The sequence below is a fragment of the Carcharhinus amblyrhynchos genome, chromosome 16 (assembly GCF_965287045.1).
Source record: "Carcharhinus amblyrhynchos chromosome 16, sCarAmb.v2.hapA, whole genome shotgun sequence".
Taxonomy (NCBI): Eukaryota; Metazoa; Chordata; class Chondrichthyes; order Carcharhiniformes; family Carcharhinidae; genus Carcharhinus; species Carcharhinus amblyrhynchos.
Genome location: NC_137339.1, coordinates 7,288,434 through 7,301,594, shown reverse-complemented (window position 1 = coordinate 7,301,594; position 13,161 = coordinate 7,288,434). Strand labels below are relative to the sequence as shown.

Here is a 13,161-nt window from a genome sequence, read left to right as displayed (position 1 = left end):
GGTCTCAATGCTTCCGTCAGTGAGTCAGACGGATGCCACCCACGCCGTGGCTTCCTTGTTGTCCCCAAGTACAAGGGGGCATGCGGGGGGGTGGGGGGGGGGGGGGCACACCACCCTTCCTCCACATAGAGAGGGCTCAGCCTAACACTGTTGGGTAAAACAAAATACATACACTGACTTTAGGGGCAATGTGTATACAATACGGTCTTTTACCAGACAACAGTGCCGAGGTTGAAATCTAACCCTCCCGGTACCAAGTACCCTGCTCGCCCACTTCCATCCCACGCTACAAGTCAGTCAGGAACGACGAGGTTCCCTCTGTAAACACTGAAGAGGCATTAAAAGGTAATCAAGTATTGAGTGGTGCACACAGCTCCTTGGAATCGCCACACTGAACTTTACACTGCAATAGTCAGTTCTCGATCGACCCTACTTCCTGGTGAGAGGAAGAAGGCAATAAGGGAATGTACAGCTCAGTCCAGACTCCGATATTGACCCAAATGCCTTCTTCAAAAGCACCATTAAGAAAAAAAAAAGAGACACAATCCTTCAGTTTTGTACAGTGCCGGGGTTAGGCTCGGAGCTTTTGGTTCATCCAAAGAATCCTCCGGATTCACCCCACAAAGGTGGGTCCTTACGGATTGCGGGGGGGAGGCTCACTATTCTACCCAGTCTGGAGCAAACCACCGATCGGATTCTTGCCAGGGACATTATTCTCCTTCTCCGCCACCCCACACACAAAAAAAAAAATCGGTCAACCTTTTGGTCCCCAGTTTTGGGGAAAAGGTTCATTCGTGAGAAAGGGACCCTCCCTCCACCCACCCAACAAAAAGAAAATCAACCAACTATCAGCACAGCGTTATTGCTACACCTTGACACAGGGCTGACAGTGCAGGAATAGATCAGAAGTCTATACGGGTTTACTGCATCGCTGACCAGGCTTCTAATGCTCTCTCCACAGCCCCTCCCCGCAAGATAACTCTTAGATCCGAGGTCATCCTGGGTCTTTTTTCTTGCCGTTATTGCTGTCAGTCTCTGGCTGTCAGTAAGCCAAGTCTTCAGGAAGAGTCCAGTGCGCGTTCCCGGGATGTTGGTAAGGCCCACGGTGAACAGGTGGAGGCGTTGGGGGGGGGCGGGGGGGGCAGTTGGAGGGGCAGCGTTGCCCAGACTGGGCTGACCCAGGCCAAAAGACACAGTGTCACAAACACTGGGCGACGAGAAGTCGCCACCTTGACACGCACTGCACTCCTCCCTTTTGAAGCCCAACCCTCAGTTGGGGAACCCCTTGCCTGGGTTTTCTGGGCACCTTTGGCCAAACCACCCCAAAAAGAGGAAGGGTGCAGAAGTTCAAAGTCACAGTCCAGTTCACAAAAGAAGGCACACGCAATGTAACCTTTGTCTTCTCAAAAAAAAACTACATTTTCTTTTCTTTTTACAAACTGTAAGGATTTCTACAAATCCGTGTCCGTGTCCTCCCTGTAGCCGTCAGGGACCAGCTGGTCAGTCAGCGATCCTGGGGCACTGTTGTAGTTCACACTGAAATTGGAGTTGAACCACGGGTGATCCAAGATCTCGCTGGCCGTTAATCTCTCCGAGGGGTTTTGCCGCAGGATGCATCGGATGAGGCACTTGGCTTTGGGGGAGACGTTGTCCGGGACGGTGTAGAAGCCTCGGCGGATCTTGCTGAAGAGGGCGGCTGGCTCGCTGTCCTGGAAAGGGTAACGGCCCACCAGCATGGTGTAGAGCACCACGCCCAGGCTCCACACGTCGGCAGCTTTCCCAGAGTACGAGAGTTTGGTGTTAAGGATCTCGGGCCCCACGTACGCCGGGCAGCCGTGCTTATCCATCAGGGAATCGTCGTCTCCTTTCAGGACGCAGGCGTCCTCCAGATTTTCAAGCCTCAGTACGTTTCTGAAAGAGAAGAAGACGCTGTTTAGAACTTTTGAATGTTAGCTTAAGGCAGCTCAGAACTCGCGCTAGGCAGCGGCAGCTGCTCAAACTGAAGCGAGGCATTGATTTTTCAATTTTGTTTTTATTTGTTCTGGATTGTGTGACCAAGTCGCTGGGGTGGAAAAAAAAAGGACACAGATTTGTAGAAATTTTTACAGTTTGTAAAAAGAAATATGTTTTTGTTTTGAGAATACAAAGATTACATTCCTCCTACAGTCCAAAAGAGGTATGGGTTAGGTGGATTGGCCATGCTAAATTGCCCCTTAGTGTCAGGGGAAATAGTTAGGGTAAATGCAGGGGGTTATGGGGATAGGGCCTGGATGGGATTGTGATTGGTGCAGACTTGATGGGCTGAATGACCTCCTTCTGCGCTGTAGGATTCTAAAGATCTCACATATAGCAATATGATAACAGTGGATATTCCTTTGAGATGATGATGATCAAGGGGTGGATATTGGTTGGGATACTGAGAGTGAATTCCACCCCCCCCTCTGTGTGCGTGCAAAGAGAAGTTAGGCCTGTGCGTCCATTCTCATGCCAGTTCCGAGCCTCCGCAACCACCCATACCGCCCCCCGCCCGCCCCGCCCCCCCCCCCACCCCCAACAACAACCTCCAAACACTCACCTCTGCCTGTTGGTGAAGACAAACTTCCTGAGCTTGAGGTCACGGAGCACGATGCCATGTTCGTGACAGTGAGCCACCGCCTGCACCATCTGCCTGAAGAGGGTGGCAGCCTCCTCCTCGCGCAGCCTCTTACACGTGCGCACGTACGAGTGCATGTCGCCGTGGCCCCGCGGGAAGAGCACGTAGGCCTTGCGGTCCCCGGCGATGACCTCGGCCATCTGCCCCACGTGGGGGTGGGGGGGGAGGCGGGCGTAGGGAGCAATCACCTCGCTGTAGCGTTTCATCGCAAACACCTGCAACAAAAAGAAAGAGAGAGGGTCACTGGGGGGGGGGGTGAGGACAACAGTAATGACCCCCACTTAACCATTCCGCAGCTCCTCACGGAGGCGTAGATCTGATAAAGGTTTAACTGCGAGTCGCGTAAGGAGGTATCCGAGTAGGTGAGCCAAAGGCGTGGTCAAGAAGGTTGGTTTCAAAAGTGCATCTTAAAGATGGAGAGGGGGAGTTCTAGGGTCTAAGGGCCCAGGCCACCAGTGATGCTACCCCACCTAACTGCTCTGAAAAACACATCACCTCCACAGCCCGCGTCGAGCAGGGGGCAGATGGTGGCATTGTGGTAACGTCACTGGACCAGCAATCCGGAGGAGCAGGCTCTTGCTTTGGAGACTCGGGTTCAAATCCCACCATGGCAGCTAGTCTCACTCAGATGTTTTCATCATTCTGTGTAACGGTGACCATGAAAACCCACTTTCAATTGTGGTGGAAACCCATCTGGTTCCCCTGTAGGGGGACTGTGTGACTCCAGGCCCACAGCAACGCGGCTGACTCTCAACTGGAATGGCCGAGCAAGCCACTGTTTTTCATTCATTCGTGGGACATGCGCATGGCGAGGCCAGCAATTACTGCCCATCCCCAGTTGCCCTCGAGAAGCTGGTGGTGAGCTGCCTTTGTGAAACGCTGCAGTGTATAACTGAGTGTCTTGCTGGGGCCACTTCAGGGGGGCAGTTGAGAGTCAACCACATTGCTGTGGCTCTGGTGTCACGTGTAGACCAGACCGGGCAAGGGCGGCAGATTTCCTTCTCTAAAGGGTATTAGTGAACCAGGTGGGTTTTTCCGACAATGGTTTCATGGTCATCAGTAGATTCTTAATTCCAGATTTTTTTTATTGAATTCAAGTTCCACCTGTTGCCGTGTGGGATTCGAACCCGGGTCCCCGGAACATTGGCTGAGTTTCTGGATTAATAGTCCAACGATAATACCACTAGGCTATCACCTCCCTAAAGTTCAAGGGCAGTTAGGGTTGGACAAGTGCTGGCAATGTTCACAATCTCTGAGTGACAAAAACTATAGCCTGGCACCAAATCACACAGAGAAGGAGAGATGGGCAAACGACTACCCAGATTTTGGAAACCGACTGCAAAAGGTCAGCTCCTAGGCTTGTCGCTTCCTAGTGAAACGCAGTCCCCCCCGCTCCCCCAGGCAACAGCAGGGTTAGTGCCACATGGCACCTGTGAATGACTTAGATCTTCACTGCCAGGTAAACGTGGGCAGAAGCTGTACATCGAAGGGGTGCCACAGTGGCACAGTGATTAGCACTGCTGCCTCACAGTGCCAGGGACCCGGGTTCAAATCCCGGCTTGGGTCACTGTCTGTGTGGAGTTTGCACATTCTCCCCGTATCTGCGTGGGTTTATTCTGGGTGTTCCGGTATCCTCCCACACTCCCAAGATGTGTGGGTTAGATAGATCGGCCACGCTAAACTGCCCCTTGGTGTCCCAAGGTGTGAGGTTAGGTGGGATAGGGCAGGGTGGGTGGGTCTGGGTAAGACCCTCTGGCAAAAAGTGGGTGCAGACCTGATGGGCCAAATGGCCTCCTTCTGCACTTTAGGGAATCTATGAAATAGTCCCAGTCGCGTGCACTTCCCCTGAGGAAGTGTTCTCAACACCATAGATTGCGGAGAAAACTAACCCGTTCTCCCAAAACGGGAAGAACTCGGAAAAACGGGAGAGGGAAAAGCAGCAGGCGGGGGATCGTCCTGGGCTGTACCGCTGCACTGAGGTGGAGGCAAGTAACAGCAGAGGATCTGTTTATTCTGTCACACCGCGGGGTCACAGGAAATTAACATTTACAAGAAATACTCGCGTCACTAATTGCGCTGTGGTTAGTGGTTGGAGGCTGTTTCTCAAAGGTTGGGTTGGGTTCAGGAGAGAGAAATCAGCACAGTTCAGAAACTTGCACATCCTCTTCTGAAAACTCTCCCCTGGTACAGCCCAGGGTCCTGAGGCCAAACGTCCTCCCCCTTGTCTGTGGCCTGGGACACAGAGGGCAGGAACGGGACTCGGGGCAGCGTGCTAAAGTACCGCCAGTTATCCAGAAAGTAACCACCTCCCACTAACATTACTAACCGTACCTTGCAGATGTACTCCTGCTCTGTGTGGGTGTGGATGGCTCTGTAACAATTATTTGCCTCCGTGGGGTTGAGCAGGAGGTAGGGCCCGATCCGGGACACGCTGTTGTCGTCATCAGAAGCGGAGGGTGTTGGGGACGGGGAGCTGAGGCACGGCGACAGGGCGGGTATGGAGAGCTGGCTCAGGCGGGCCCGCTTACACTTGGGGAGGTCAGGGTCATCTGCATCGTCATAGTCCAACCTCTTCAGCCTGGGAGGAAGTGAGGGCAACGATCTCTGGGTGTTCACACTCATTAAGGATCTGGGAGAAAGAGAAAACAAGAAGAGGGATGTTACAAATTGGCCCCAAAATTACCTTCAGAGGAACAGGAGGAGACCATTCGGCCCCTCGAGCCTGTTCTGTACCTTTATTCCATCACCTCCACCTTGCATTCAGTATTCCATAATACCCCGACTGACACAAAACAATCTCAATTGTGGAATTTTCCATTCAGTACCACTCTCGCCACCCGAACATTTCTTTTGGGGAGAGAGTTACAGATTCCCACTATCTTTTGTGTGAAGAATTGTTTCTCAAGATCCTTAATGACCTCAATCTCATTCCGTCATTGTGCCCCTTGTTCTGGATGTCCCAACCCCCAGAGAAAATAAAAGCAAATTTATTTTCTTGATGCTGGAATCTGAAACCAAAAGAGAGACAATGCTGGAAAATCTCAGCGGGTCTGGCAGCGTCTGTAAGGAGAGAAGAGAGCTGACGTTTCGAGCCCAGATGACCCTCTGTCAAAGCTAAAAGGCAGAGAAAATAATTCTGCCCATTTACCCTCTCAACTTCTTAGGTCATTTGCCTCCCCATGGAAGGTGGCACAGTGGTTAGCACCGCTGCCTCACAGTGCCCAAGACCCGGGTTCGACTCCCGACTTGGGTCGCCACCTGTGCGGAGTTTGCACATTCTCCCCGTGTCTGCGTGGGTTTCCTCCAGGTGCTCCGGTTTCCTGCCACAGTCCAAAGATGTGCAGGTGCATTGGCAGTGCTAAAATTGCCAATGGGATGCGTAGATAAGAGGGAGTGGAAATCATACAAATAGAAACCATAGAAGCCTAAAGTGTAGAAGGAGGCCATTTGGCTCATCGAGTCTGCACCGACTACAATCCCATCCAAGCCCTAACCCCATAACCCCACAAATTTACTAGTCCCCTGACACGTGGGTCAATTTAGCATGGTCGATTCACTGATTCTCCACATCTTTGGGGGAGAGAGAGGGGGTGGCACTAAATTGAAAATGCCACATTTGAGATTGATTGTTTGTTGTTAGTGGGGTAAATATGGGCCGAATGGCCTCCTTCTGCACTGTAGGGATTCAGTGACTTGACCCTAACTCCACATTTAAACACTGCAAATACATGATTATACTGTAATCAAAAAGGTCGGTTCCAGGACTTTACCAAGATCCTGACACAGCCAAAGTCAGAAAGGAGATCACAGGTCAAAACTCAGCCACTTACACCAATGCTGTCACTCCCTCACCCTTTTCTTCTCCTTTAGCACTCCAAGATCTGTCTCTTTCAACAGTCTTTTGGTCACCTGGCTTAATATTTCCTCATCTAGCTTGGTGTTAAATTTTGCTTGAAAATCAACTGTGTGAAATAAATGGCCTGCGGATGGTTTACTGCTAGGTGCTAGATAAATGCCAGTGGTGTTGTTGATGTCACTGCTCTCTCCAACTCCTCACCATAACATGAGCAGGTGTTGACCCAGTTCTTGGCACGCCCACTGTTGTAGCCCTTCATCACACAGGAACATTGGGATAGGAGTGTAGACCACCTTCAAGCTTGTTCCACCATTCCACATGGTCACAGTCTCAGGATACGGGGCAGGCCATTTGGGACCAAGACGAGGAGACTCTTTCCCACTCGGGAGGGTAGTGAAGCTATGGAGTTGTCTACCACGAGGCAAAGTCACTAAATGTATTTAAGGAGGAAACAGTTGAATTTCTAGACTCTGGGGGCGTTAAGGGGATGGGGAGAGTAGGGAAGCATGGCATTGAGATTGAGGATCAGCCATGATCATATTGAATGATGTAGCACGCCTAAGGGGCCGAATGGCCTACTTCTGCATCTATTTTCTACATTTCAATGGTTGATCTAATTCCACATAACTGACTTTGTAACCACGTCCCCCAGTTTCTTTGACTGACAAGAATCCAAAAGGAATTAAAAATTAACAAGTGTATAATATACAATTGAAATTTGTGGAGCTGTGTCCTACGGTGGCACAGTGGTTAGCACTGCTGCCTCACAACGCCAGGGACCCGGGTTCGATTCCCGGCTTGGGTCGCTGTCTGTGTGGAGTTTGCACGTTCTCCCCGTGTCTGCATGGGTTTCCTCCCACAGTTCAACGATGTGCGCGTTAGGTGGATTGGCCGTGCAATTTTAAATTGTCCCTTAGTATCAAGGGGACTAGCTAGGGTAAATGCATGGGGTTATGGGGATAGGGCCTGAGTGGGACTGCGGTCAGTGCAGACTTGTAGAATCATAGAACCCCTACAATGCATTGAGTCTGCACCAACCACAATCCCAGGAATAGGGCCTGGGTGGGATTGTGGTTGGTGCAGACGCGATGGGCCGTCTGCACTGTAGGGATTCTGTGATTCATGAAGGAGTGTTACTTCACAGAAATGTTTGCCTATCACCCTGACTCGAATGTTTAGACTATAATTCCACTGAATTAGAATCTCTCCAACTAGCACAAGTACTTTCAATTGATTTATCCCATCAGATTGTCTTAATATCACACGCTTCAATTAAATCACCCGGTAACTGTCCAAATTCCAGAGAATACATCTCTTGTTTGTGTAACAATTAGCCTGATCATTGAAGAGTAAATTTAACTCCACCCCATCTTTGAGCTTTGTTTTGCATTTTTTTAACATGAATTTTTCATGGGCTTAAGGGAGTTCCCGTGTAACCATCATCTTTCCCGCTGATAAGAATTGTGAAAGACAGACAGGAAAACAGCCGTAGCTTCCACAAATTGTTTTGTTCACAGTCATGCGGTTCGAAAATCCCTCACCAGGTGTAGGTACGTGCAGTCTGAAGCCAACAAGGCGCTACGGTACAATGGGGCGAGAATCTCAATTCTGGCAGGCACATGTCCATAAACTCAAAACTGACCAGAATTCAAGACGGGATCAAACTGCGAGTGAAAATGCCTCATTGATACAGGAGGTGGCGTTGGAGAACTCTGGTGGCATGTGACTGTTCAGAACATAGGAGCAGAAGTCGGCAAAGTCAACCCTTCCAGCCCGCTCTGCCATTCAATCAGATCATGGCTGATCTCTCCCTGGTCTCAAATCCACCTCCCCACCTGTTCCCCATCTCCCTTTAACCCATTTTGTAATCAGAAATATATCTATCTCCTTCTTGAAACCATCTAATGGTTCGGACTACCCTGCGCTATGGGACAGCGAGTTCCACAAATTCACCACCCTCTGAGAGAAATGGTTCATCCTCATCCCAGTTTTAAATCTACCGCCTCTCAACCCATACCTGTGAGCTCTTGTTCCAGAATGTCCCACAAGGGGGGACATTTGGTCTACATTTACTTTATCAATCCCTTTTATTTATGAGTCACAAGTAAGGCTTACATTAACACTGCAATGAAGTTACTCTGAAATTCCCCTGGTCGCCACACTCTGGCACCTGTTCGGATCAATGAGCCCTTTCAGACGGTGGGAGGAAACTGGAGCACTCCGGAGGAAACCCACACAGACACGGGGAGAACACCACACAGACACAGTGACCCAAGCTGGGAATTGAACCTGGGTCCCTCATGCTGTGAGGCAGCAGGGCTAACCGCTGTGCTGCCCTATAGTACTTTATAAACCTCGATCAGATCCCTTTTCGTCCTTCTAAGCTGATCTAGGGCCACGCAACAACACAACTCCAGAGCTACATCCAGTCACCCTCTAACACCCCTCACCCCCCCAACACACACACACACACACACACACACATGGCACCAAGGCACCCCTCCAATTCTACCACACACACACACACACACAACTCTTGTCCCTCCCCCCCATCCCTCAATCTGGGTCCATTGCTTCATCAACCCTTCTGCAATAGCAATGGCTGAGTGTAAGGCAGCACACTCACATCGCTGACTCTCAGCAGCCTCATGAGTTGGGTGGTTTTGGTGAATCACTCTCAGGATGGATTTAGTTAGTCAGGTAACAAAAGAAAAATCACTGCCTGGCCAGCCAATTAGATTGCTAATGCTTACAGCACAAGGATATGCTTCATCTATGAATGACACTGACTCTCACAGTTTGGCCTGACACATAACATTGCCATTAATATTTAATCATCTTAAAATGCTTCTGAACAAAAAGAAACCCTTTCATTCTCTCAAAAACATGTCACACACCTGGGGGCAGTGACCTTTGGGGTTTTTTTTCCCTCTCTGAAAAGTGAACTGTGAGCTGGAAGGTATTTTATAGATATGGTTTCGACCCTCCCTGAGTGTGTGATCTGCCTTGCTGTCCAACTCCCCGAGACCTTGCAACGTCTCTAATCCTGACCTCCTGATTATCCCCACTTTCAAGCACTCCAGCTTTGGCAGCCTTGCCCTCTCCTTCCTTCACCTACCTCTCTGACCCCATATCTCCTTCTGTCACTTTTAGTGTCTCATTTCTGCCTAATAATAATTATAAAGCCCCCTGGTGCTATATAAATGCAGAGGAGTGAGACAGTGTCAGATCCCTGGTTGGGGTAGGTGCAGAATCGATCAGAAAACTCAGGAAAGGATCGAACAGAGCCTGATAGAAAGGGTTTGGGAAAAGGAACACATTCGATACACACATGTATATGAAGAGGGGGGGTGGAGGGTGGAGATTGCTTTAAAGAATCACCCCACGCCTACACCATTTATTCCAATTACAGATCACAAACATTTACAGATGGGAGGCCCCACATCGATTACTGGGCAACGAGAGAGGGGCAGGGAGGTGTTGGAGAGGATAGCCTTTCCTTAGAATGTGGGACAGGAGACCATTCAGCCCCTCAAGCCTATGTTTGGCTTTCAATTACATAATGGCTGATCAATTTCTTAACTCCATCCACTCCCTCCCTTTTTGGTTCTGTTACCTCCTCCCAGCCCACCCAAACCTGTACCCAAAACCCATCCAGAGAACAGTCACATTGGCCTTTCTCTCTTGCCGGACCAGCTGAGGATTTCCAGCATTTTCCGACTTTAATTCCAGATTTTCAACATTACTGCTTTTAAAATCTGCCAATCTCAGTTTTACAAGTAGTTGTTGTGGGTGGTGGACAGGTAGGGAGCAAGAGAGAGAGAGAATTCTAGATTTCTAGACTCCCCCCATGCAAGAAAGTGCTCCCTGCTATGGGGACTTGAACAATTCTCACTCTCACTTTAAGGTCATGTCCCTTTTGTTCTGAAACCACCCCCCTCCTCTCCCCCTTCCACCCCCCCCTAGATAAAGTAGTTCTTTACCCTCAAGGTGGTTCATTCAAGTAGACACAGGTAGCCCAAAGTTGTCTTTTGTGCACCAAATACTCTGGAGTTGAATTCCAAATAGTTACTACCAGGAGGTTGAAACAGACAAAGGAGTGCTTCTTCTCTCTGCCTCTACCCAATCAAACACTTCAAAAATCAGCTCCACACACACACACCTTAAAGGGGGTGGGAGATTAAAACGGCGCAGAGTGAAGATACAGAAATTTCACCCCTCCTCAGACCCTGCCAACATAACTCTGGCGTTAGAGAGAAAGAGGGAGATAGAGAGAGGAGAGAAAGGGGGGGAAACGACACGCGCGATTCCCATCAACAAAAGAGTTCGAACAACAAAAAAAAACCGAACCATAACTCCGAAACAGAAACCGTTACAGAGAGGGGTTTGGTGGGACAAAAAAAAAGAGTTGATATCGACTTGACTGGGCGTTAAAACTCTTTTGACAAAAGAGTAACCCACCCACAGCACACACTTTTCTGACCAGTTTTGTGTACTTACAGTCACCACCACCACAACAACATTATAAGTGGGGCTGGAGAGGGTAAAAGTTGGACAAAGTAAAACATTTTTTTATAAAAAACACACAGAAAAAAAACTCATAAAACACGAGGTTTTTCTTTTCCTTTTTTTTTGTAAAGAAACTTACCCAAGGGGTGGTTTGTTTCACCAAATTGGAGGATTCGCTCAAAGCAGTTTCGAACAGGAATTGCCAGTAACAAAGGAATCCCCGAGGATCCGGCAAGTCTCTCTCTCTCTTTCTTTCTTTTCCCCCCCCCCTTTTCTTTCCTATGGAATGAAGGTTGGCAGCGTTTTCCAGGACAGATTCTGGACCTCTTTCCTCCTCCCCTGGGCAGGATTTTTCCACCCACCGCCCCCCCCCCCCTCCCCTCCTCCTCCACGTGTAAGTTTCACAGGAGCCCCGAAATTGACATGAAACCGAACCTCTGCTCCAGTCGCACCTTAGCAACAGAAAGCGCTTTTTTTATCTGCCGCCGCCGGTCAACATAACTGCTGGTTAGTGCAAAGTTCCTGCTCCTTTCCCGAGGGCTTGAGAGCGAGCGAAAAGAAAGGAAAAAAAAAGTATTCTCTGTAATTCCTCGGGGGAAAAAAAATAAAGAGTAACACTTAATTCACAAAATCCCAATCACTGGAAGCAAGACTTGGTGAATTGTGGAGATTAAGAAATGTTCTCAGCAGTATCTTCCTCCAGTTCTCTCCATTTAGAGTGTTTCCAGCAGATAGAATGTTTCTCTTTCTCTCTCTCCCTCTGCTTTTAAGGTGAGCTCCCAGTGAGTAAGTGTGTGTGTGTCTCTCTCTCTGGACAGTAGATACTATGATGCGAGGTTGCCGTAATCCTGTTGAATATTACACAGCTCTAGCGCTTTCACTCTCACTCTGAACTGGCTGACGATGACAGGGCTCCCTATTGCAACATCTACCCTCCAACACACAGAAACTATTGGCGACAGAGCCGAGAAGGGGAGGGGAAGAAAAGTGCTTGTTTCAAAGACAGCTCCCACCAGATTAGATGTGGCCGGGCGGTCCAAATATTCTGAGGGGACCTGCAGCGCCTCCTCCTCCCGTAACATGGAAACTAGGACCTCAACTCAGTTTAGGTCAGAGTTGAGGAGGAACTTCTTCACTCAAAGGGTGGCGAATCTCTGGAATTCTCTGCCCATTGAAGTGGTGGAGGCCGCCTCGCTGAATGTATTGAAGTCACGGGTAGATAGGTTTTGGTAGGCAAGGGGATTAAGGGTTATGGGGAGAGAGCGGGAAAGTGAAACTGATCCACTTCAGATCAGCCATGATCTTATTGAATGGCGGGGCAGGCTCGAAGGGCTACTTGGCCTACTCCTGCTCCTTTTATGTTCTTAGAAGTGGGAGGAGGCCATTTAGCCTTTCCAGCCTGCTCCGCCATTCCATGGCTGATCATCAAATTCCATATCCTGATCGCCCCCTCCCCTTCACTCCATCTTCCTTGATCCCTTTAGCGCCAAGAGAACATAAGAACATAAGAAATAGGAGCAGGAGTAGGCCATCTAGCCCTTCGAGCCTGCCCCACCATTCAATAAGATCATGGCTGATCTGTCGCTGCTCAGTTCCACCTTCCCGCCCTCTCCCCATAACCCTTAACCCCCTCGCTTATCAAAAACCCATCAACCCGCGTCTTAAAAATATTTAGCGAGGCAGCCTCCACCACTTCAACGGGCAGAGAATTCCAGAGATTCACCACCCTTTGAGTGAAGAAGTTCCTCCTCAACTCCGTTCTAAACCGCCCCCCCTTTATCTTGAGGCTGTGCCCCCTAGCTATATTTAATTTCATAGAATCATAGAATCCTACAGTACAGAAGGAAGCCATTTGGCCCATTCAGTCTATACCGACCACAATCCCACCCAGGTCCTATCCCCATGACTCCATGCATTTACCCAACTGGGGTACCCTGGGGTACAAAGGGGTCATTTAGCATAGCCAATCTACCTAACTAGCATGTCGTTCAGACTGTGGTTGGGGGGGGCGGGGGCAGGGAAACTGGAGCACCCAGAGGAAATATTCTTGAAATCATGCCTTTGGTGGGATTTTCTGTCCATATTCACCCCAAAACCGGAAAATCCCACCAAAGGTCAATGGATCTTTGCAGGGTCTGCGCCC

The 13,161-nt window shown here is 49.5% G+C and overlaps 1 protein-coding gene across 3 annotated transcripts; it reads right to left on the bottom strand.

The window, feature by feature from the left end:
* Positions 1-1,137: 1,137 nt before the first annotated feature.
* On the bottom strand, positions 1,138-11,911 carry trib3 (tribbles pseudokinase 3). Of its 3 annotated transcripts, none has more exons than XM_080204633.1 (4): positions 11,454-11,911; positions 4,985-5,282; positions 2,576-2,868; positions 1,138-1,911 (listed from the first exon to the last, which is right to left on the bottom strand). In XM_080204633.1, exons 2-4 carry the CDS (start codon positions 5,273-5,275, stop codon positions 1,452-1,454), a joined length of 1,044 nt encoding a protein of 347 aa, XP_080060759.1. In that variant the 5' UTR covers positions 5,276-5,282; positions 11,454-11,911; the 3' UTR covers positions 1,138-1,451. The 3 variants fall into 3 exon arrangements, with proteins under 3 accessions (XP_080060759.1, XP_080060760.1, XP_080060758.1); XM_080204634.1 differs by having other exon boundaries at positions 11,471-11,911; XM_080204632.1 differs by lacking the exon at positions 11,454-11,911 and adding an exon at positions 11,158-11,382.
* Between the last annotated feature and the right edge of the window lie 1,250 nt (positions 11,912-13,161).

Excerpts from the sequence above, each read along its gene's own strand:
- trib3 (XM_080204633.1), bottom strand. The coding sequence starts at position 5,275 with ATGAGTGTGAACACCCAGAGATCGTTGCCCTCACTTCCTCCCAGGCTG. Across the intron at positions 2,869-4,984 it reads AGCAGGAGTACATCTGCAAG|GTGTTTGCGATGAAACGCTA; the intron begins GTACGGTTAGTA and ends TTTTTGTTGCAG. Across the intron at positions 1,912-2,575 it reads GTCTTCACCAACAGGCAGAG|AAACGTACTGAGGCTTGAAA; the intron begins GTGAGTGTTTGG and ends CTTCTCTTTCAG.